The 24774-nt window shown below is 51.0% G+C and overlaps 1 protein-coding gene across 1 annotated transcript in view; it reads right to left on the bottom strand.

The window, feature by feature from the left end:
* SLC9A8 (solute carrier family 9 member A8) overlaps window positions 1–24774 on the bottom strand; it is a 53137-nt gene that overhangs the window by 8414 nt on the left and 19949 nt on the right. Inside the window, exons 6-11 of the mRNA XM_037059879.1 lie at window positions 22975–23076; window positions 21840–21874; window positions 16558–16701; window positions 10296–10434; window positions 8740–8845; window positions 2016–2132 (exon numbers count right to left, since the gene is read on the bottom strand). Coding sequence (XP_036915774.1) covers window positions 2016–2132; window positions 8740–8845; window positions 10296–10434; window positions 16558–16701; window positions 21840–21874; window positions 22975–23076 — 643 coding nt within the window. The remainder of the gene's footprint in view (window positions 1–2015; window positions 2133–8739; window positions 8846–10295; window positions 10435–16557; window positions 16702–21839; window positions 21875–22974; window positions 23077–24774) is intronic.

The raw sequence follows: 24774 nt of genomic DNA, 5'->3' as shown, positions 1-24774 counted from the left end.
ATGTGCTTGCTACTCAGAATTTCCTAATTTAATGAGGCAACTGTCAAATACTCATGCAAATTAGCACTCAGTCCACTTGCTGAACACTGATTAGCAAGGATCCCAACTGCTGGCAAAGTGGCAAGAAGTCAGAGCCAAAGGCTGCAGGGGCCTCGTGACTAGTGTGTAAGGGCCCTTTGCTATCTTCTTGGCCGGAGTGGACCAAGCCAAGTGCTGGACCTCACATACTTAATGCCACTGCAGGTTAGGAGATGGCTCACCCCTGCAGCGTTTGTAGGGAGAGACACATTCCTGGCCCCTGACTTCACTCCACAAGTCCAAGTCCAACATGTACACATGTTGTACAAGCAGTGGGGGTGTATCATAAGGAAAAGCACTTTGCACGTTTCCAGCACTAGGTCCCTGCTTAAACTGTGACGTCCCCCAGAGCCTCGTAACCAGGGAGAAAAGGCCATCTTTATATAGTTGAACATCATAATACAGTGAGGCTGCTTTAAAAGCATTTCGGTCCTGTTTTTTTCCTCAAATGTGTATATTTTTAAAGCAAGTCACAAGCTGGACAGTAGATCCACCCCTCTCCTCCTTGAATTTTCTTCTGATCCATTAAATATTTTTTGTGATCTTTCCAGATCAGTTCATTTAGAAAACGTTGAGATCTATGTTATGCTTTTCTTTGGCAGCATAACTCGTGTAGGCAAAAGTAGGTTTATGCAAAGCAGTTTATTCTTGTATTGTTATCATTTACTATTATATTAGTTTCCGTATGAACAGCTGTACACCTACCTACCTTTGCTCCACCCTGTTTGGGAAGTCATGGTTAATTTAATGAATCCTTTGTTGTTGCTTATTTCAACTCTTTTTACTTCTAATATTACAAATAACAATAAATGTTGTAATTCTGCACAGGCCACATTCCTGGTGGTAGAACGGTGGGTCAAAAGGGCATGAGCCTTGTTGACTCAGACATGCCCAAATTCAGGCTCTCCAGGGACGGCGTCAGCAGATACGCCATTGACAGGCCTATTTTCCACACGCCTGTGTTGGAAGTGGGTGTTATCAAACCTAAAATGCACTAACCTCTGGGTACTGAACAGAATTTGATGGACGCTTTGCCTTATACCCTTCACCTGTGAGAGCCAGGGTCAGAGACTGGACTGAAGAGACAGACCTGGCTTCAGAGTCACTTCTGAGCCCTGCGACTGTGGGCAAGTCATCTGACGTGTGAGCGTCCTCACCCAGGGGATGTAGGCTGCATGGCCTGACCCTGCCTCCTCGCACATGGCAGCGCGGAACTCAGCTTCCAAGGGAGACAAGCCCAGCCACAGTACCGGGGTAGACGCTGACGGTGGTGGCTACGGCACAGACACTGGGCACCAGTGCAAAGGGACAGTGTGCGTGGTTCCTTCACTCCCAGGTATAAGCTATGGAGAAGGTACATGTGGGGGGCGGTGGCGGGGGCCAGGGGTGGCAGCCATTGTCATGTACCCCAGCTCAACAGCGATACCTCCCCAAGTTGTCTTTCAAGGGTCCTATGGATAAGTGTGGGAAGTGCTGTAACTGCATTTCTCTCAGAAATTCACAATGCACGCTAGCTGGAAAGTCTTTCAGTTCGGGAACTCGTTAACTTTACTTACCCCAAGACTTCCCAAACTCCCATTTTGACTGTGGAGACTTAATTCCCCTAACTCTCATCAATATCAGTTTCAAAGGAAAACGTTTTTGGAAATTTCACTTTAACACATTAAAATGCATGAGTCTCAAATGTTCATAATTAGTAGTTCTTATTATTTCTGGTTTTAAAATTGCAGGCATCAACTGTTCCATTTGTTAGGCACTAGGTTTACGTTATGGAATTCAAAAGCCAGAGTAATGACCAAAAGATAAGGGGGTGTGTTTTCTGGCTCTGGGAGTCCTGCTGCCTCTTCTGCCAGGAAAACCCTCGGCCCCAGAACAGGGTGAGACGGACAAGCAGCTCCGGGCAGGCCCGCGCCAGGGCGCAGAGCAGCAGAACTCACCGCACAGGAAGGCCACGGTCCGCAGGGTCTGCTGCATGAGGATCTGGGTGACCGGGGACAGGTTATGGTGTGTGTAGTGGGACATCACGATGCCTGAGAACAGGATGGCCATGATGCCTAGAGAGGGACAGAGGGGCCGAATGAATAGAGCAGAAAAGCACCTACCATGTGACCCACAAATAGTCATGTCCCACTTCCTACAACTGCCTGGAGCCTAATGTGTTAGGTGTTTTAAGAAAAAAGAAAAACAGAAAATACGACCTGAGGCCTCCCAGAGGCTGCAGAGAAATGCCATGGGCCCTTCTGTCCGGCAGCTTTATCACTGGCTGGCAGACCTTGGGCCAAGATCCCCCTGGCCCCCCACCAAGCCTGTTTTCGTTTTCTTTTTAAAAGATTTTATTTATTTTCAGGGAGTGGGGAGGGAGAGTGAAAGAGAAGGAAAGAAACATCAGTGTGTGAGAGAAATGCGGATTGGCTGCCTTGCCCCCAACTGGGCACCTGGCCCGCATCCCAGGCCTGTGCCCTGACTGGAATCAAACCAGTGACCTTTTGGTGCACAGGCTGGCACTCAGTCCCCCGAGCCTCACCGGCCAGGGCCAGGGCAGGGGCGGCAAGAGCTCCGGTTTTCTCATCTGGACAGTAGGAACAGCAGCACCCACTCATGAACCTTAGGGGAGCAACAAGGACCAGCCATGCGGAGGGCCCGCCCCAGGACAGGCGTGGGCCGTCACTGCCAGCCACAGATGAAAGGAGGGACAGAAGAAGAGTGTAGAATCTGGGTAGATTTTAATTTATTTTTTAATATTTCCTTAAGTTTGAGTTCCCCTATAATCACCATGAACTACTCTTACAACACAGACAGATGCGTTACAACACACAGTGCCTTTCCCATAAAGCCCTCCATCACAGCCTGCAACTTCTGTTGTTTACTAACATTTACATTTTTATTTCGTTTAAAGTATTTTATTTCTTTTTAGAGAGAAGGGAAGGGAAAGAGAAAGAGAGGGAGGGAAACATCAATGTGTGGTTGCCTCTCATACACCCCCTACGGGGGACCTGGCCTGCAACCCAGGCACGTACCCTGATTGGGAATCAAACCTGTGACCCTTTGGTTCACAGGCCAGCGTTCAATCCACTGAGCCACACCAGCCAGGGCTTGTTTACCAACGTTTTAAGTCTTCACGTTGGGCTGCTGCCCCCATCATGGCTGAAGCACTTTATGCAGGTCTCCTCTCAGCGTCTCCCTGTCTAGGGTCTATTTCCTGTCAGGAAGCTGACATTTTTATAAAGCTGCTAAATAAGCAAATATATCTGAACTGCAAGTCAGACTTTATAAGCAAAATTCTTACTCCTTCTGTTGTTTTGCAGAAACATGGATTAATCATGAACTTGACATTTCTGAAAGGGTGAACCGTCATAGAACCGCATCAGAGACATTTCGATGGCCGAGCTTCCTGTACACACAACCCCCCACAAGACACAGGAAGACCCTACTCCCTGGCCCAACGGGCGCGTGCTGGCCCGAGTGACAGCAGAAGCTGGAACATTTCATCTCCTAGCCCTCTTAGCAAACAGCATGTTCTCTTCTCTCGCATTTTCCCGGATGGAGGAGGCTAGACAGGGACATTCCAGCAACGCTGCCCACAGCCACGCCCGACAAGATGGGAGAAGGGGAAGCAGTGGGCAGGAGGCTTCTGTACTTGCCACTGCAGAGCGCCGAGAAGACTCTAGCTCAGGAGCCATTCGGAACCACTGCGCTGTGAGATAGAAACCAGGCACAGGGCAACCAACCTCTGGTGGCTGTCCCGTGTGATCCTGCAGGTGACCACCTGGAGAGCTGACCCTCCCACAAACCATCAAGAAGCAAAGCAAAGGGAGTCGGCGGAGAGACAGATCCTGGGTCTGGAGCTCAGTGGAGACTGGAGGAGAACAGGGCAGGACAGACTTCTGTGGTTATTCACGTGGCCTTGTGCAGAGCAGGCCAGTGCGGAAAGGTGCTGGCTTCCAGCTTTCAAAGGGCGTTGTCTCACCAACCTGGTTTGAGAAGGGTTACCCATCCATTGGCAAAGCTGAGACTCCGGGGTTCTTACCTTGAAGGAAAAGTCACCCCAGAGGAGTCTGAGCCCTGTTTAAGTTGTAACATGAATGGCCTTCTCCCCATGTGGCTGTCCAGCCCACAGAGACAGGGTATCACAGCCCACAGATCCTGATATGACTCAGCCACTCCAGAGAACCAGGGCCAGACAATAAAATCAAAATAGAGTGAGTGAGTGGCCCGTGGGTGAAGAAGGCACAAACAAGCCACCTGCAAAGGGCCAGGGTCAGCCCTGTGCATGGGGCCTTGGGCTGGCCAGCCTTCCCGCTGGTTTTCTGAGAGATGCGAGGTACCTGTTTCTTATGGGAAATCTGCTAACTTAATAATGTAACTAATTCAAGTATTTAAAGTTTTTTTGTGTGTAGATAAAAAAGCTCTATCTAGGGAGTGAAATTAGAACAGATGAAAATGGGCCTCTGGCCTTTACCCCAGGCTAGTGTGGGGTCAGGGCATCTCTGAGTCCTAGGGGCCAATGGAAACAGTCAAAGTCAGCAGTGGACACAAAGGCCTGAGGGACAGCTCAAGTGTCTGCCCTCTGTGCCCTCCCTAAGCCAAAGGTGACTTCTCCATCCCCCCAGACTTCCCTCATCCACTGTAGCTGCCACCTGCACAGGCTGTAAAAACACCAGTGGGTGAAATGGCGTGAGCAGGCCCACTCCTAGGAGTAAAAATGCCCTGTAGGGAAGACTTCCTGACACATTTCTTTCAGATGGAAAAATAATTTAAGGAGGCAAATCCGAGTGTAGCAGAATGGTCAGCCCCCTAGAAGGGAGGGGGGAGGGAGGCACTCCATTCCCAGTCCAGGTGAACCCACCGTTCTAAATGTAATAAGGAACAGAGAGAAGGGATTCGAGTCCAAAAGGCAGACATCGAAGGGGAGCTTGGCACAAGTCCTGCTGCACCCCGTCTTCCTGCGGTTCGAGTACAGTGAACTTCTTGACGGCTGAGTCAAACCTCAGTCAGCTTTCTTTGTTAATTACCCAATACTAAACACAATTATGTAGTTTTGCTGTAAAGCACCCAGGCTCAGAGGTATGAAGAGAATCTCCAGCTTCCTAGAGGTTAACTACCATTAACAGCGTGCTATGCATATTGCCAGTTCTTTTACTCTGCCATTGTCAGGTTTATCTACCTTTAAAAAGTAATAAATGGGATCCTATTAGGTACCTGGCAGGTACTGCTAGCACAGCAATTTTTGCTAAGGCCTCCGAACTCACTTTTGCATAATTAGTGGACTCCCGCCTCCTTCCCAGGCCTACAGGCCCGGTGGGCGGGGCTCCCTGCCCCTCTGTCCCAGCCACACGGTCTTCCTGCTCTGCTGGAGCCTGCCTAGCTCCCGCCCACCTACCTGGCACCCTTAGCACCTACCGAGCCTGCTGCCAAACACCCTCCCTCAGACCCACCCAGGGCTGGCTCTTTCACCACACAGGTCTTAGCTCCATGGCCACCTCTTCGAGGAGACCTTCTGACCTGTCCCATGGTGCTGCCACCCCCCGAGCCACTGTCTGCATTACCCTCTTCACATCATTTCTCACTGCCGGAGATCAAGGCGTGTGCCTGCTCATTTGCTCACTGTCTTCTACAGGCAGGAACTCAATCATCTTGTTCACTACCATAGCCCCATTACCAAGGACAGTTGTTGGCACACGGTGGGTCTTTAATACACTCACTGAACGGCTGAATGAACAGTAACTGTCTGCAAACTGGACAACGTATTTTGGAGTGGCAGTACAAACAGGACAAATCCACGTCTGACGTGGCTGCACAGTGGGAGGGGCCGAGACTCACTTCACCGCTCCCACTGCCGGAGAACACAGAGAAGCGCCCAGCTTTTCTCTCGCAGGCAGTGCCGCGGAGGAATTCCTTGGATACAGGCCTGTGCCTGTGGGTGCCGGGCAACACACTCCATCTTTGGCCGACACGTTCCCTACTTTTATAAGAAGTGTCATGACTCACCTTGACAGAGTGTGGCTCTGTCCTGGTTCCCCTCCCTCAGCCCAGAGCTGGCTCACCTGGCAAGAGGCAGGGCTACACATCTCTGGCCCTCCAGGGCCAGAGGGCAAAGCAGCTTCAAAACTGGCTCAAATGAAAAATCGGAATAGGCCGAATTGGTAGAATTAGAGCAAAGAGTCTGAAAAAAGCTAATGCTTTCAAGTAAGAATTAGGGCGACTGTTCAATTTGCTGTTGAAACCAGGACACTTTTGTGAGTGAAAGCGGTTGCTGCTACTTTATCATGTTGGGACGAAAGGGGGAAACTGGGCGGTGGCCCTGGTGATACCATGGTTGGGGCCTCTGTCAGGGCTCTCACTTGCGTAGCTCCCTCTCGTGCTGGCCAGCAGCCTGAGGGTGGCCCTGTGTTACACGAGGATGCGAGTGGTTAGTCTGCAGTCAGAGGTGCACGGCTACTGATGAGAGGTGGGGCCGGGATCCAAACCCAGGGCAGTGCTGTGTCCGAGAGCGCTGGGCTCTGCACACATGATCTGGGTAGAAGACTGGTGCGGAGAGAGTGTCCTGCTTGGCGGTCGCAGGAACCACTCCCTGTCGCCCTTCGTGAGAGTCGGGCAAAGCGGAGCTCGAAAGGGGAGCGGGAGAGACAGACACCCGCCTTCCCGTTCGTGCTCTGACAGTGGCATACACACAACATGCCAGGGCCACCTCCCCTTCTCCGAAAACGGTGTGGCAGATGTCCCGGAGGCCCAGAGGTGGACCGTGTGTTCTGGGCTGGCACGTGCTGTCTTCGGCCGCACTAGTGAGAACTGCAGAGGTCCGTAAGGAAATGAAACCCCTACCAATAGGAAACACTGCCTCTCAGAAGAGAAGACAAGAAAAATGCTCCCTTGTTTTAACCACAAATTCCAAATGACGTATGAAATGTATCTTTGCCACCAGGCACTCAATGTTCAGCTCAAGGGGTGGGGGGCAATTTAGAAAAACAGAGGTAAAAACAGCGAGGCCAGAGCCAAGTGACTCAGAGGTAATGTTTGTGGAAGTGCCCCAGCTCAGGGACGGCGAGAGGAAAGTTGACGGCAGGTAGTGGGATGAAACTTCCCCAGGAGACTGGCTTGGGATGAGAAAAAGACAAAACAGAAAACCCTGATGTTTCCAACGAGCTCTCCAGCGAAAACGGCTGGAGGCCTCCCTGCTTTCCCCCTTGGCAAGGTCTGCTCACAGAGCGCCCGCGTGGGGCTCCAGAAAGTGATCTGTGGGAGAACTCTGTTCAGTGGGGTCATTGAAAACCCGTGGGGACTCGCACTTTGCCCGTGAAGGAATAATTGCTATGCAAATTGCTGCCTTGCCATAAACAACTAGAAAACTTGTAGAAGACATTGAATAAAACTGTCTTCCGACACTGGGTGCTGGGCAGGCCAGGACTGAGACTCCCAACAGGGAAACAAACAAGGTAGCCACTCCTACCCCAGGCCCCAGCCCAGCTTACCACCTGGACGGGGCGCCTAGGCTGAGGCTCGGAGAGGGGAACCCCGAGCCCAGACCAGCAATCTCAGCCTGCTTGAGGAGGGGAGACTGAGAGCTGGAGGGCACAGGGCAGCAGGACACCGGGACGGAGACGCTGCACAGACAACTGAAAGAGCTCCTATGAGCTGCCATCGAGTCCCCTTGAATTTTGGACTGAATCCGATCTGCACATGCGTGGGTGAGACTCCAAGCGCTAGAAGAGAATCGCTAAAAAGGAATAGGCCAAGCCATTCCCAAGGCACATGCAAGGCTGGGAATAACTCGTGTCCCCACAGGCCGGAGTGGAGTAAGCTCTTAACACGTGGGACGTGAGGCAGAGCCCTCAGATGGGCAGTGCGTCAGTTCCTCGTCCCCTCTGGACCTGCCCTGCAAAGTTTAAGAGTAAACCTCAGAAGGATCCACTCTAGGAGACTCAGACGTATGGCAAAGAAAATCCCAAACTCTATAAAGAACATACTACAATCTAATAAGCAACAAGACAATCAAGTTCACAATGCCTGGTATCCAATGAAAAATTAACAGGCAAGCAAACAACAGCAGTATATGATGAACAAACTGAAGAAATTTAATCAACGGAAACAGACTAGAATCAACAGAGATGATGGAATTAGCAAACAAGGACGTTAAAATCACTGTTATAAATATGTTCCATGTGCTCCAGAACGTAGAGACAATGATATGATACACGCAAAACATGGTGTTGCTCGAAAATGTTACGGTAACTAAAAGAAATGGGACACAGGCGACTGCACACTACACGATATCACTTCTCTGACGCTCTGGAAAAAGAACACGATACTGGCCGAAAGCAGCTCCCTGGGTGCCAGGGCCCAGGGAGGGCCACCGGCAGTCTGACCCCGTCCTCGGGGGAAGGACCTTCAGAGCCCTTGTTCTGGAAAAGAGGCAAAACTGAAGTGACTGTGATCGCTGCTGTGGGGCCAGTAAAGTGAGAGGGGACTGTGACAACCTGAGGCCCTGGGTGCAGCCAGGTCTACACGCAGATGTATCTCTAGGGCCCAGAGATTCCCTTGGTTGCCTAAGCTCTTCTGAGTTGTGACTGTCTCTCGTGATCGCCAGTGACACAGCTGACAACCTCTCCCACCAGGCGGGACAGCTCGTCCCCGCCCAGCACTTCAATGCTCTCGTTCACTCACCCGAGAGAGAGATCCCCTCCGCGAGCCCGTAAGGAAGATACGCAAAAATGATCATCATGCCGAACTCCAAGGAGGGCGTTTTCCTCAAGTCAATGTGCTTGAGCACGTAAATGACAGGTGTCAAGGAAAAGAACCGAGGGACCGTGGACGGGAGACCTAGTGACGTCACAAAATGCTGCCTTCCAAATGTGTTAAGTTAAACACTGGATATGAGATTCTGGAATACTCTGAGCCAAGCAGTGAAAATCCGTTACCGTGGATTTTTTTTTCTTCTTCGCAGGGAGACTAGTTTTAGGAAAGGGAACTTGACAAAAACTAAGAAATGTAAATTTCTGAGACAAATGGCTGGGGAGGGGATTAAAATCGACCTCAGTCAGCTCCTTTAAGAACGCTGACTTGGAAGGCAGGCAATGTGCCAGGGCTGTGGGCGGCACAGCAGGGGCTGCAGGCGGGCTGGGGACAGCCCACGCTGCCGGGTCCCTTCGGGGGCCTTGTTACAGTTTCACCTCCTCCTCCTCCGTCAGATGAGATGAGCTAACGGGGTTTCCAGACTCTGGGGTTCAATGTCCCATTGGAGGGCCACCCGCCTTTCCTATTCCTGGGGCCTTCCAAACTCATGATCTTGAAAAAGAGCGTCTCCTACATCTTCCAACATTGGCCCCGTGCACCTGGCTTCAGCAGCAGATGCTCCCTGCCCCTTGTAAGAAAAGGATAAATATGGAGGGAAGTGTTAAGCTGGTGAAAGTTTTCTATTCTGTTCGGTCTATTGGTGCAATATGAGAAGCTGTCAAGCAAGTCAGCAGAGCATTTAAACTTCTGGACAGAAGAGGCTTTGGGAAAATTCCACAGGGTGGCAGACAAACACGCCTGTCACAGGCGACAGAGGCTTTCCCGGCCATCTGGGCATCTGGGAGGCACGCGGCTCCTGGGGGAGGGCCGGGTGGCCGTTTCCCTGAGACGCGGGCCTAGGCTGGCCCCCAAATGGTTGGGCGCCTGTTTCTGTCACAACCCTGACAAATTTGCTCTGGCAGTGAAGGTGTCGCTGGCCTTCACGGGCCTCTTTCCTTCTCTGGAACAGCTTATGGGTGGTTAAGCAAGAAAATCAGTGCAAATCACTTAAGACGAGCTCTCTTTGAAAGGCTCTTTTCTGGTCCTTCCAGATAAACACTTCCAGATTTTCTCAACTCGACATTTTCGTATGAAATTAATTTCCAGCTTTTTGAATGTGAAAAGTGAGACAGCAGAAAATGAAAATCATCTGAATGCAGTTTTCATACTCTAGGAACTCAGAAGCCTCCGGAACCAGATCTGATATCCAGCAGTGGGCACGGTTTTTCAGCTTTAAAAAGTGACATTCTACGTCTCACATGTTAAATTTTAAAATCTCTGGGTTTAAATTAAAGTGCTCCTGGAGCCAAAACTGAGCAAAAAAACCCTCCATCACACACCATCTCAGACTAACAGTGGTCCCCTAAGGGGCTGGAGAAAAGGCTGGAGGTGGAGGTGGTGAGGGACACTGCCCCGGTCCAGGCCTATTCGTCACATTCAAAGGATATTAACGCGGAGATTAAGCCGGTGAGAGTGCCGAGCGCAGCCGAGCCAAAGAACATTTTGAGGAAGTAGCCAAGGGCTTGTAAAAATGTTTGCCACCCACTGACATCTGACATATTTTTCCTTGTTAAACCTTCAGCTGTGCTAGGAAATAAAAGAAAAACAGAAGGAAGTTAAAATGTTATAGACGAAGTTAGTAGAAATTAATTTAGAACGCCAAGCTTCTTCCGTGATTGTCCTCTCATTCCTCTGCTCCGTCATCCGGCGCGTCCCACGTGTTTGTTCACCGGCTTTGTCCGGGCCCTGTGTGCAGGGCCCAGGGGTCCCCAGGTGGGGGCCGAGCCCCTGCCCGTGAGGGGCTCCCCAGTCTAATGCGACAGGACGCACGGCCATCGGGGTGAGGGTGCAGGGCTGTGGCAACACCAAGGTTCTGCATGGCCTACGGGCTGGGTTTCGAGTGAGGCTGCAAAACAACGAGGGAAAAGCACCCCGCAGAGGGAACAGTGTGCGCAGAGGCAGAGAGCCCGAGAATACAAGCACATTCTGGGAACATTCGATTCCATAGGTTAGTATGGATAAAACACACAAACAGAATGGGTGGGCACAGCGGGGAAGACAGAGGCAAGGGGTAAGGCCAGAGCAGCAGGCAGCTCAGGACCTGAGAAAGGCATTTGATGAGCCGGGCTCAGGGTTGCCCGCCACCACGGAGGCCCTGGGAGTGTTTGCAGCATGGGGGGGGGGGGGGAGCGGTCCTGTGGTAAAACCTGAAATTGAGGCGGGGCCCTACAGTCTGGTTAGAATGGAGCCACCTACAGAAGAACCGCCACTGGGTAGAGTCAGAGGGGGTGGAGTTGGGAGGCAGGAGGAGGAAGAACTGAAAGAGCTTTCCTTTCACGGTAACAGAACAAAGTAAAACTGTCAGAAGCCATTAAATTCAAGTGTTGGTTTTACCCCCAAAGGGAAAACCATCTTACCACTAGATGGAGTTATTCTCATTATGTGTCCGTCTCCTGCACTCAGATTCTGCCTCAGGCGGTTTCTTAAGTCCGTCTGCTTCTCCCCCTTCCTGCCCTCCGGTGCTGCCCCTGAGTTTATGCCTCGCTGATCTCTGCCGACCCCCCTGTCCTCCCAGGGACCACCCCGTCCTCCATCCGGCAGCCTGAGTCATCCCCAGAAAATGAATGTACATCCGACCGGGTTATTGGCCTGCTCACTACCCACCAACAACTTTCCTGCCGCTTTGTGGGAGGACGCCTAGTCTTCGTATCTTGACCTTGTTACTGGCATTGGGGTTCTTGGGGTCCCCAAAATAGTAGCCAGGAGGAAATCCCAGAAGAATTTCCAGACAGATTTTACAAAGCTCATGCTCGAGCACGAGGGAGGCCGCCCAGAAGAAAGGACGGTCCTCCACCCTGGCTGGGGGCTGGCTCTGCTCAGCTGCTTTTCTGGGCTGGGGACAAAGCAGGCTCGATGGGAAAGACCGGCTTTTCGAAAAGGTGGGCTTGCAGGGTTTTCCACTTCAGGGTGGGGCGACTCCTTTTCCTGCTGCGTTGCCTGTTCACTGCATTCACACCCTCACCGTGGGGGCAGGGTGGTGGAATCCCAGGAAGGCCACACAGCAGTCAAACCCTGGTGGCCTGTGCATGCGGCCCAGTGGTTTTAGCGGGCAGTCACAGGGAGATGCAATCAGCTCCCTCTGTGTTTTTGGGTAGGGAGTGGAGGGGTGGAGACATTTCTGCACTCCCTCTAGTCGCCTGGTCTCAGCTTGGCTTCCTGGCCACCCAGTATTTTCCGTTTCCGTTTTCTGTGCTGTTTCAACCCAACTTCTCCCCCCCCGCCCCCCCCCCACCTCTCAATCCCATCTCCTCATTCAGGGTGGGCCCCGCTGTCACCAGCACCTCCCTGTAGTCACTGCTCATGCCTCCCTGGCCCCAGCTCACTTGCCAGTTTGCGTCTCAGAACCCAGGGTCAGTGCTACTTCCTCCAGGATACCTGCCCTGGGCCCTTCGTGCAGACCGGCCATTTCTTAGGCTCTCCTGCTGCCACCTTCTCCACAGCAGCCGAAACTAATGAACCGGTGCATGGGCACCGATCCCGTTCAACTGCCACACGTCCAAGGCCTAAGGCAGCATCTGGCACCCAGAAGACACCCAATAAACTTTTGCTGAATCAGTAAACAAAGCGAAGAATTGTCGGCGGCAATATTCAGCTTCATTACTCAGCATTAAGTTAACTGGTATAATTATAACCCGGATAATCTCTGATAAAAGGGTAGTTAGATCAAACGACCTCAGGAAGCCTTTCATGGAGATTCACTGCACAATGTAACACAAGTTTCTGCCATGTCTTGCAAGGAAAAAAAATCTTTTTTCACCCAGGCGTTCTCAGATTTACCTCAATGCACCATGTCCCCATTCCCTCTCTTTCGGAAAAAGACCGCATGTCAACATCCTGACTCAGGGAATGCCGGGATCCAACGAGGCTCTTACCAGGAAAGTGCTTTCGAAGGCTAAGATCACCCAGAGTTCCCGAAGGGTCTGTGGACACGTGCATAGTGTCTAGCCCCCGGCCCAGGTGGCTCCCTTGGCTGGTATACCGGCCAGTGCTTTCTTTTTATGTAGAGGAGGTTTAGGCCAATGGTTTCTGAACTCAGGATGAATGAAAGCAGAATCTGGACTCTTTCTAGCCTGGTAATTTTCTACATTTTATTTTTTTCAGGTCATGTTTCTTACACCTTATGAATATAAAACAATGTTGCTTCAGGATCCATTTCTTTTTCTTTTTAAAAAAAGATTATATTTATTTATTTTTTAGAGAGAAGGGAAAGGAAGGAGAAAGAGAGGCAGAGAAACATCAACGTGTGGTTGCCCCTTGCATGCCCCCAACTGGGAGTGGAACCAGTGACCTTTTGGTTTGCAGGCCTGTGCTCAATCCACTGAGCTACACCAGCCAGGGCAGGATCCATTTCTTGAGCTTAAACTGTAGCTCAGAAGGTTTGTATAGAACCAAAGGTTTCCTCCACAGAAGTTATTTTAAGAATAAATTGTCAGAGCAACAAACCAAAGCTAAAAACAATTTAATTAAAGTTAATAAAGAAATAGAAGATACTTAGCTTTCTGTCACTTCTGAAAGTAAAAACATTAAAAAACATTCTTATATGCACTTGCAAAGATAAATGTGTCAGATCACTTCGAAAATGATCATTTATGAAGTACACCCTTAAAAACAAGGCATGATTCTACCTTATAACCGAAGAAAGCTGACAACTGTTCTCTCCTGTAACGCCGAAAACAGGACAGGTCTACCATGTCCCTTCCTCCCCCACCTCTCTCTTCTACCTGAAAACGCCCCTGCCTCACGAGACTGCCTGAGAAGCCTCAGGTGAACCCTGCAGAGTGGCTGTGTCGCGCTTGCACAGCTGCGTTCACCTCTCTGAGAGCATCTTTCTCTCGCCTTGGAAGGAGTCTGTCCAGTCCGACTGCTCTTTGAACAGTGTCTAGGCCACAGAGGTCCCTCACCAGTGTTCACGGAGGACGGCCAGCCGACAGCGCGTCTGGAGTCAGGGAGCTCAGTGACGCCCCGCCCGCCCGCGTCCCAGCAGGGGGGGAACCTCCTGGGCGTGGGTGCACAGACCCAGTCTGGGGAACTGCCGGCACAGGTGCCCCGGCCTCCGGAAGCACTTCGCCAGGAAGAACCTTTGGCTACTTTTAACGAATGACTCCATCATTTCTCATTTTACAAAGAGAGTATCTCCTAGTCTTTGGCCTTTTTTGTGACAAAGAGACCTGGAAAAGCTTGGAATAGGTCCTACTTCTGACTGATTTTTAAAAACAAAATACATTAGAGACAAAGCAATGGAGTTCAGCTCCTAATGTGTGAAAATAACTCATGATGTCACCTCCAATTTGGGCACAATTCCTTATCACAAATGTTCAATATATGCAGCCAGGAGATGAGATCGATGTCAAAACCGGAAAGCTAAGAAAGAAGCTTTCAGAGCGGATCTTAAGAAAAAATACAGCCATCCGATTTCTTAAAGGTCTTACAGCAAGATATGTGAGAGTTTCCTAATAAAGCTACAGAAAACTTTGTCAAGAGAAATGTGAAAAAGCCAGCAACATTATTTTACTTCCTCTGTTCAATGGAGAAGCTACAGTGCAGTATGTGGGGTATGAGCTCGTCTAAGTGAGACAAAGGCGCACCTCCACCCAACTGTTAACTGTAGTTACCTCTGGGTAACAACGCATGCAATTTTTCTTCCTTTCTTGTTGTGTGTGTTCTACATTTCATGTGAATTATATATACATTATTTTTAGAATAACAAAAATATTTTAAAGTCTGTCTTGTTTAGGTTTGCTAAGCACTTCTTCTTGCAGTTAAGCGACCTTTGGTAAGTTCTTCCCACGGAAGCAGCATAAGCACAGAGCCAACAGTGGAACAGTGATGGGCCGGTGCAGGAGGACAGAGGGTCCCATGTGGCTTGCTGTCAGATGCTTTTTGCAGGGCGCCACCCTGCACTGCTCAGTCCTCAGATCCAGTCCGAGGTGGAGGCATTACCGCTCTCACAGCCACTGACTACTGAGAAGCCTATGGCTCAGGAGGTGAGGGAGCTGACCCAGGGTCACACAGCTGTGAGTGGCACTGGTAGGTGGGACAGGTAGTAAACCAGGCAGGGAGGAGGAGGGAGACACGTCTCAACCTCTGGCTCAGCAGTCCCGAGCCTGGTCCGATAGGATCACCAGGTCTTCCGACCATCACCAGCGGGGACAGTGCAGGAGGAGGGGGTCCTGAGACTGCTGGGAAAGGGGGCCTCTGTAACAATTTCACTAACTAAGATGAAGAGCCTTAGTAACAGGAAGAAAGCCTTTGTAGCTGTATAGTATTCCCAAGGTTTAGAAGGGGAAGAAGGAGGAGGAACATAGCTGGTGCACTCAGATTAGCCGGGTGCCCACTTGCAGCCTCAGCTCAAGCATATAAAACAATCTCACTAACAAACTTACTAACAACTTATTTCCTCCACGCCTGGGGCATTCAGACTAGCCGGGTGCCTGCTTGCAGCTCTGCGCTCATACATGGTTTACACATAAACTTGCTATCCCATTCCCACCACACGTGTTGCCTCTCACTTGCATCCTTCCCTTGCGAGCGAGGCAAGAACCTAGGAATAGGCTGGCGGGGCAGCACCCGGGCTCTGGATCTCTCCCCAGTAACAGCATCACCAGGACTTGGACCCAAGTCAGCCTGGCTCCAAAACCCGGGCTCTTTCCACTGTAAAACATCCTTCTAGTCCAGTGTGTGAATTTCGAGTACCGTCTATGACACAGCTCTTAAGAAAATGCTAACCACCACAGAATGTTATGCTTAGTGAGGAAGCTCACAACAAAGGAAACCAGTTAGAATTCAGATCACAGAAATTCTGCTCTCCATTGGAAGGCTGACTGGCTCCCCAGATCATCTGGGCTCATCAAATCACACACTGTAGAGGGCTCTTTTCTCCAGCTGCTTTGACTGTTGGTACCTTTTCTGTTTTTTGGCAAAACTGTTTGGCTCTCTTGCCCACATAGGCCCATGAAGACCACAAAATGCAGAGTTCAAGGGTAAACACATTTGAAATGATCTTGAATTCCGTTTCTTTTCCCAAAGACACCTTATGATTCACCTTTCATTGCTCAGATCCTACCGACAAAGGCAGTGATGCTGATGAACATTTGAACAAGACCCGCGGTTTCCAAAGCGGCTTCCACCCAGTGGCATCTTAAGGAGGGATGCCCATCCCCTCTGCTATCCTCCTTTCCAGCCGGGAGAAGGAAGGCGACCAGCGGCGGCTCCCGAGCGGCGAGCAAGGCCCCATCTGCAGCATGCAGTCCACACACTCACCCCTCAACAGGCTGCTCAGTCATCGTCTGGGGAAATTGTTAAAAACCTGAGTTCTTAGCACTCACCTCAGACTAGTCACTGGCTTAGCAGCTCTGGGGTGGGGCCTGGGAGTGCCACATTTAATAAGACACCCCCCCCCCCGCCCCAGTGATGCAGATGAGAAGCTGCACTCCCAACTACTGAGACAAGACAGGTTATAAAAGGCGATCGATCACCCTAGACCTTGACAGTATCCCTCACGTCCATGCTGGTCAGGACAGCAGGAGAAGCAGGAGAAGCAGGTGAACCGGTCACCCAGAGGACAAGCAACTGCACAGACAGCTGCATGGGAACCTTGGTCCTTCTATGCCGGGGACCCCTCACCCCGTCCCCTGGGGAGAGAACACTCACTTGGTCAGGACGATGGACACTGCGTCGTTGAGAATACTCTCTCCGAAAACCAGCATGTTGAGCACTGGGTCCACGTGGAGCGCGTTGAAAATAGCGATGGTGGCCACTGGGTCGACGGCAGAAATCAGGGAGCCGAACGCAAAACTGTAACGAAGGGAACAGGGAGGGGACATTCTGTAACACTCCTCACTTGGTCCACATGTTAAAGCATTAGAGCCGGGGACTGTGTTTGATATGACATCACAGCACACCCATGGTAGCTGATGTGATGACAGGGGTTGGTGTGTTTTTTCTTCTTACGATATCGGCGAACTGACTCTGAGGGTGAAGCAGTGAAGTGCCCACTCGAAACAGAGTTGTCAGGACAGCCTGGCTGGCCACTCTGCACATCAAGACTCCATGGAGCAGCGATGAAGGGAAGGTTTTGGCCTACATGCACGGGACTCCCCGGCTTGTTGGTTGGAGCGGTTGGAAGCACAGTGGCTCAGGGGCCACCCCCAAGTGACCCCTGGGCTGCTGAGTCTGAACCCTGCTCTGCCCCTCACCTCCGCCTGTGACCAGCCCCAGCCTCGGCTCACACGTGTAACATCTAAAAAATGCCAAGAGCAGCAACGCGAGCGTGCTTCAGGAAAAGGGTGGCTTGGCTGGCAGACACCAACCCCAGAGCTGCCTCCTGCTGGGCCGGTGGCTCTCATCAATAGCGCCCACAGAGGTCTCATCACCTCCAAACAAGATGCATCGATGGCCTGCTGTGCTTCAGGCAGCAAGGCCAATGATAACAGCAAACCTTTATGCGCACGGACCACACCCCAGGTGCTGTGCGAAGCACTTTACATGGAGTAGCTCAATAATCCACCCAGCAACTGTATGAGATGCACCATTACTGCCCTGATGACACAGGAAAAAACTGAGCTTGTCCAGGGCTGGGAGGCTAACAATCGGCAGAGGCAGGATTCGAACACAGGTCATCTGGCTCAGAGTCGGTGCCCCTACCTAATCACAACACGGGACACGGCAATATCCAGGGACTGAGACCTACTCAGAAAATGACGTATTAAATCAGGGTGATAGAGAAAGAGTAGCCTGGAAGGGGGGAGAAATGTGCTGTCGGACTGGGTAGTCAGGAAAGGCCTCTCTGAAGAGATGACACTTATCTGAACAAGAACTGGGACAAGCAGCAGGTGGCCAGACCAACATCTGGGGGCAGCGGCAACAGCAGGCTGCCTCTGCGCTGGGAGTCAGCTTGGCAGAGAAACAAAACAGCAAGTGTGGTGGCTCCATAGCCAGGGCGAGTGGCGGGAGATGGCAGGGGCTGGCGAGGGAGATGAGGCAGGTGGGGCCTCATCGCCCCTGGGACTTTGTCGGCCACCCGAGGAGTTGAAGACTTGTTATCGCAGCCCGTTTGTCCTTCTCCCCCTCGGTGTCCCTGCAAGCCTTCTGTCCTACATGGGCAGAATGGGTAGGCCTGCCCCTCCTACAACACAAGGCATGACATGGAGCCCCAGTGCCAGGGCCCTGCGTGAGAGCTGTCAGCCAGAGACACCACCGCTGCTTCCCACCCTCACCAGCTCGCAGTCTGGGAGGGAGGGGGAGCCTCCTGGCCTGTGGACGGAGTGCGCTCTGTCCACTCTGCCATCCCCAGTGGCCCTCGATGGTCACTGGACTCCGGGCTCAGGGAGGGGAGCGCTGGCGGGAGGAGGTGCCTGGCTGCTTCACCAGGCACGGTTCTCTTTGGAAATCAGTACCCTGGCCTTCAGATTTCTGGGGCAGCTCCCTGCAAGTTCAGTTCCTGTGAATTCAAGCAGGGGAGCCTGCTCGCCTCAAGGAGGGTCTCTGGATCCCCAGATGAGGACCAGACCCAGAGGGTCTCAGCTCAGACCCCAGCTCCCACTTTCCTTGTCCTCACAGAAGTTGTGACATGCATCGTGAGCTGTGACTTCACTTGCCTCTGGCTTTCCCTGTGAGCACCAGGGGTGTGGGCCCTGCATTTCAGCCGTGGGTATATTCCCAGGACGGGTACTGAGCATGGCGCAGAGAGTTCAGTGGAAGGCAGACAGGCTGGAGGGAAGGAGGAGGGGAGGCTAGGTAACAAATGCCTGCCAACCTGGGAGACCCTGTCTGGCTGGTGCCTGTGAGGCCCTTGTGCTGCCTCCTAGACATGAGACCTTCTAGTCTCTCTTCTTCTATTCCCTTTCTCATCACTCATTCATGGCAAATTTGCAGGGGCCTCGAAGGAAGCCAACTGTCTAAAAAGTGTATTCTGAGGTGGTGGGAGAGGTGGGGGCAGAGGTGCCCCCTACCCAGTCCTGTAGGGGGCAGCCCTGGGAGCCCCTGTGCCTTGTGCTGACTTTGCTCCACCAGCCGGGGGCGGGGGGGGCCTTCCTTCCATCCCCCAGTGCCACACAGCAGAACGGACAGCCACGGTTCTCCCTGCTCAAACACCCATGCACCCTGGTTTTGGTAACAGCACCCCAATTTTGCTTTGAGGAGCCATTTCCCTACTCTTCATCCATGCAGTTGTGTGGGACTCTAGGACTGGGCAGGGGACCCAAGCTTGGTCAACGTGGGCCATGGGCAGGCATCTTAGCAGGTCATGCGGAATTAGTTTGGCCATTTGGCAAGGATGGCTGAAGGGTGACATGATCCCAGAGCCATTGGTGCTGCCACATGGGGCAAATGTGCCCGAGGAGGAAGAGCAGTGTTGCGGTGACAGAGCAGATTCCTGACACTGGGGACCGCAGACGGCTGTCATGCCAGAAGCCTCATTCTGGGGACACTTCAGTTCTATGAACTAACTTCCTTTGTCTTTGAAAAGAAAGCCACTCTGCACTGGGTTTCAGCTGCACTGAGAGAGGCCTGATGTCCTTTGCCATGGTCCCCGTGGTACCCTGAACTGGCAGTCAGAAGCAGGAACCAGAAGGCAGACTGATGAATGGGTGGAGCGATGGGGAGATTAGAAGACCCCTGCGAAAGCAGACAGAGGGGAACGGTAACTACAGACTCAGGTGGTGGTCACGTGGCCACTTTGCTGGTTTCACAATTTCAGGTTTCACAATAAAGGGTTGGGGGAAAGGCTTTGCGTGAATTATACAGCCTGTGTAGCTCCGTTTGGGGGTCTCAGCTTGGGTGGAGCACTTCAGACAGTGACGACGGAGAGTCCGAGTCAGGAGCTGCCTGGCCATCGACAGGCCTGAAACCAAGGGCTCACATGACTTGCCACCAGTCGCCTCGCTTCACATCTTCCCATCCCAGTTTTCACACGGCCAGAAGCTAGTTCAACTTAAAAATGTGTTTGCTTGATTCCATCATCTTAAAGAATAGCAACATCAAGAAAACAAAAAGAGCCCTGGCCAGTGAGGCTCAGTTGGTGGGGCATCGTCCTGTAGACCAAAAAGTCAGGGGTTCCGTTTCTGTCAGGGCACATGCCTTGGTTTCGGATTCGGACTGGGGCTCCTATGAGCATTTCTTCAGACGAGATAAAAACAACAAAAAAAGGAAACAGTCTAGGATGCTGAAATAATTTGGGGTGTATCTGGGAGTAAAATACCTTTCCAGCAGAAACATCACTAAAATAAAATGCAACAAAGTTTTGGTTTCTTTTTTTTCTTAAATGTTTTCTCTAGTGCAGATGTCTGTGGGTCCCACATTTGACCTGCTTGGTGTTTTGAAAAACTGAACAACTTGTCAACATTTAAGCACCAGAGAATTCTCTATTAAAATCTAAAAACCTGTCCTCTTTTGAAAAAATTTTTAAAAAAAATCTAGTGATTCTGGGGGCATAAAGGTAGCTCGCAGGCGCAGCTGGGTGGGGAGTGGCTGCCCTGGCAGACTGGGCGTGCTCTCCAGTTCCCTGTCCCCCATCTCGCGTGCACCAGGCCAGCTCCCCCGTGAGTGACGAGCTCCGCCAGGCCCTGCAGCTGTGTGGGTTTGCCACTGCTGGCTAGTTTTCCCAGCACGCTCCCCATCTGGCGGACAGTCACTTTCCAACAGGAAACAAAGTGTCTGCACAGGGAGGAGGGAACTCCACCTGGCCGTCAACTCTGCTTGTCTCAGGACCGGTTTTCTTATTCCTCTCCTTTGAGATGCCAACCACGGGTTAAATTCAGTTCCACAAGAATTTGTCGGGCACATTCTGCATCTCTGCCTAGTTGCCCTCAATCAGGCTGAAGGACGGAAGGAAGGCTGCGACGTCTCCCTTTACTTGGACGGGGTTTGGGGCCTTCCTTTTCACTGGTAAAATACCTACAAAACGCGGGGCACCAGTTCTGGTTTATTTCCAGCTCCTTATGGGACAGGAATGTGACTTTTGCTACTTGTTTACATGTCAAAACTATCTTTCAACCAAAGCTCTGAAATGTATACCTCTGGGAGAAAATGAGATTGGACTTAATGTTATCAGAGGCACATTTCCCATGAAAAGGGCTCCGAGATTCTAGTCCACAGGGCACTGCTAAGGGCTGACAGCTCTGGTGGGCTGGTGGGAGGGCCCCGGGGCAGGGCGCTGGGACCGCTTCCTAGCTCCCCAGCCCTGTGGCAGGAAGACCCGAGCGCTGACATGGGGCCAGAAACACAGAGCAGGGCTGCTCTTCAGGGAGAGGAGACCGGGCTGAACTCTGCTGGTGCACTTTTTCAGCACTACATCGGGAAACTTCTGAGAGACAGCTGCCCAGGCTGCTTCTCGCTCAGCCAGTTATGGAAATTCCTGGACTGGGCTTCTAGGCAGGGGCCCCCAAGAGCTCGCTGGGGTAGCTTCAGAAGGAGGAGGACATCCACAGTAGAGCCTGCTTCCCCCACCATCCCCCCACCCCAGACTGGGTGGGGATCCCAGAATAAAGATTCACACCTCACTCCCCCTCCATCCCTAACCCATTTCAAAGTTTACACAGTTTTCATTGTGGCCATTGAAAAGGACTTAGAAATCAGCTGAAAAGGGTTCTTACTAATAAATCAACAGTGCAGTGTGTGGTGTTGGGGGTGGGCAGTTAACTCCCCCCACCCAAACCCAAGGAGCTGGGTTAACCCCTGAGTTACTCCATCCAAAGCTTAAAGTATAGTAATCTTTTCAATCAGCAATGTTCTGACTAGAGATCTTGAAAATTTCCTCCATCTAGTTTTGATTCATTTCAGAGACCCGCATTAATTCAGAAGAGATTCTACAGAGAAATCATCAGCAAAACAAAAAGAGAGAAAGAATAGAGAGGTACCACACCCAGGAATTAATGTCTCAAAATGTCCCCGGTCTTAAAAGCAGTCACATGGGTGTTATAGCACGAAAGATTTACCTGTCTGTCATGTTGAGTTTAGAGATTACATCAGCCTGTAAAACAAAACACACAAACACACAGACACAAAGAAATATCCCTGGAGAACAGCCAAGAAGATTGAAGTGTCCATTAGTACTATATCACGGACTGAGAAGGACTCCATCCTCCGTCCTCAAACCACTTGAAAAAAACGTTAACACTCCTCTGACCTCTAGTTTAAACATGCATCTGATCAACATACAACAGAAGCATGGAAAGGAATGCTACGTTTTTCAAGCCAAATTAACTACAACTTTCTTTTCTAAAGTTTATTCGTGTTTGGTACTAGAAGCCAGGCAAGGAGGAAGGTTGCAGGACAGACGGGTTGACCCTGGAGCCGCGAAGGCGGCGGTGGAGGTGAAGGTCAGATGGAACGGGCTTTAGAGCCCTCGGCTGTCACAAGAAGCAGCGCATCTGACCCCCGCAGGAGAGACCTGCCCGTCACCCAGCTGCCTGAGCCTCAAACTGACTTAACAGAACTGGGCAGACGCACTTCCCGCTCCTGGCCAGAAAGAAGAACTGCCGTGCATAGATGTGCATGAGGCAAACCCACAAACACCACCCGCCTGGGGATGGGGGCAGGGGGGGCTGATTTAAACGAATTCAAACAATCTGAACCCCAAGCACGGAACACCCAGTTGGTGACCCTGGAGCTGGTGTGGCAGTGGCGGGAAATCCAGAGTGTAGAAGTGTGCAAGTGGACACATTAGAATTGAATGAACACGTCCAGAATCATCTTTGATTTTTAAAACGCAAATTTTAATTTAAAAAAGGAGCATTTAACCTTGATTCAGCGTATATAACAACACAACCGATACTGTTATAACCTGAAGATCTTGATGATATATATTCTGCTTTATTTTTAGGTATTTCAACTTAAGACAATATTGGTTTGTGAGAGCAAAGAAATATTGTACTTTTGAGGACTATGGAAAAGATGCACTCAATCCCAAGACATCAAAGCTCTCGAGGACACGGAGAGACGACTTCAGCATCACTCCTGCTGTGCCTCCTCCAGTCTGGACTTCCTTCTGGGGGGCATCCCCACCCCGCCTCCCTGCACCAGCGTTAAGAATGTAAGACTGTCAGCGTTTCCCAAAGATGGTTCTCTTACCTGGCCCAGAAAATAAATTCCTCCGCCTACTACAAAAGCAGAAATTGCTGTACCAAAAACAGAAAACAAGATGATGGAACCAATATTTTGAAAGAAGTTACCCTGTTTGAAAGAGCAGAAATGAAAGAACAATTAGAAAAGACGCTCCAGCCAAAGAAGGCAGAGCCCCCCACCAGACCGACGCTCTTCACGTGCTTGGTTCTCTGGGGAGGGTGCCACCGCCCACCCTGCTTGGCAAGCTGGACACCCCCGAGCCTGCCCGCACACCCACTTCTAATGCAGAGTCTGGTCCTGTGGCTTCTGCCTTCCCCAAGCCGCTCACCGCGCGCCCCCAACTTCTCTCCATCGTCACCTCCACTACCCTTGGCCAAGGCGCCGTCCTCTCCCCCTAGGACCACAGAAACAGCTCTAACGAGTCTCAGTGTTCCTGACCCTTGCCCTCCACTCTCCAAGGGCTTCCAGAATGATCTTTGCAGAAGACAAATCTGATTGTGCTGCCTTAACTCTGACCCCACCCCACCCCATTCCACTCAAAATGAAGCTAAAAACCCAACCAAAGCCTGGATGGTCCGACCCCTTGGAAGGCCTCTGATCTCTCCCTCTGTTTTCTGGGTGCCAGTCACCCTGGTGGCTTTCTGTTCTCCACACACGCCATGCTCCCTGGGTTTGGAGCCCTCCTCCTTCTCTTTGCTCGGTGAACTTCCGTCACCCTGAGATCTCGGGACATTTTCACTCTTCCTGAGGGAGGCTTTCTCTGTCCCCTTAGCAAAGTCACATCCTGTTCTGTGCTCTCAATGCGCAACGACCCTCTCCTGGTAGCACTTGATACGGCTGAAAGTTGACATTTATTTGTGTAACTGTTTGATGTCCATCTCTCCCACTAGGCTGCAGGCTCAGTGGGGGCAATGACCACATCTGCTTTTGTACAACGTCACTGACATATGCTTGTCGGAGGCAAGACGCCCAGTGAACAGCTACCAGAGGAATTAATCGGGTTTCACATCTGATCAGAGTCCAAAGTTGAGAGTGTTGTAATTTTTCATTTCATTAAGAAAAGGCACACCTCTACAAAAAAATGTCAAAACAGGAGATTACACTGCCGGAAACTCCTCTTTGCTGCCCAGGCCTTTCAAACAATTTATTTCACTCCATCAGTACCATCACCAAATAGAAATATGACAGATAAAATGTGTTTCCCTCTATGCTCCATGGCATTTAAGAGAAAATATTTGAGTCCAAGCAGCGTGATGACATCTTTCAAATTTCCATAAAATTAAGAAAATCGGCTGTTTCTCAGAACCCCGTGGGCCCACTTGGTAACAATGCCAGGAACCCCCAACGACCCCTTGAATGTTGGCGTGGACAAGGGACCCCAGCTTTTCCTTCTGGAACTGGCAAGCCAGAGATGACAGGAATGGACGTTTTAAAGCTCACTTCAAAAGGGCTCCCTCAGCTCCACCCTCATGGACCACTAATCCTGTCCCTTCAGGAAGTTTCTGTGCTTCGTTCACTGCGATTTTGAGTCAGTCGTCCATGGTCTGGCCCTCAGTGACTTTGTCTGGCATGTCGATCCTTAGCCACAAAGAACTTGAACATAACTCAAGCCAAACACAACGATTTGGTTTTTTTCCTAAACAAAAGGCTTTCATCTATGAGCCTTTCTTTGCAAAAAGCTCCTTTATTTTGTTAGTATTTTAAAACAGACTCAAGTAAGTCTTGGTCTGTTTATAGGGAGCTAATTGTGATAAAATATATGTAGGTGGTTAATGGTAATCTGGGTGTTGAAAATTTACCCAAGTT

Source organism: Sturnira hondurensis, unplaced genomic scaffold (assembly GCF_014824575.4).
Source record: "Sturnira hondurensis isolate 20B ecotype Veracruz unplaced genomic scaffold, ASM1482457v3 Scaffold0011378, whole genome shotgun sequence".
NCBI lineage: Eukaryota > Metazoa > Chordata > Mammalia > Chiroptera > Phyllostomidae > Sturnira > Sturnira hondurensis.
Note: the sequence above shows the minus strand (reverse complement) of the source record. Positions and strands in the feature narration are given on the sequence as shown.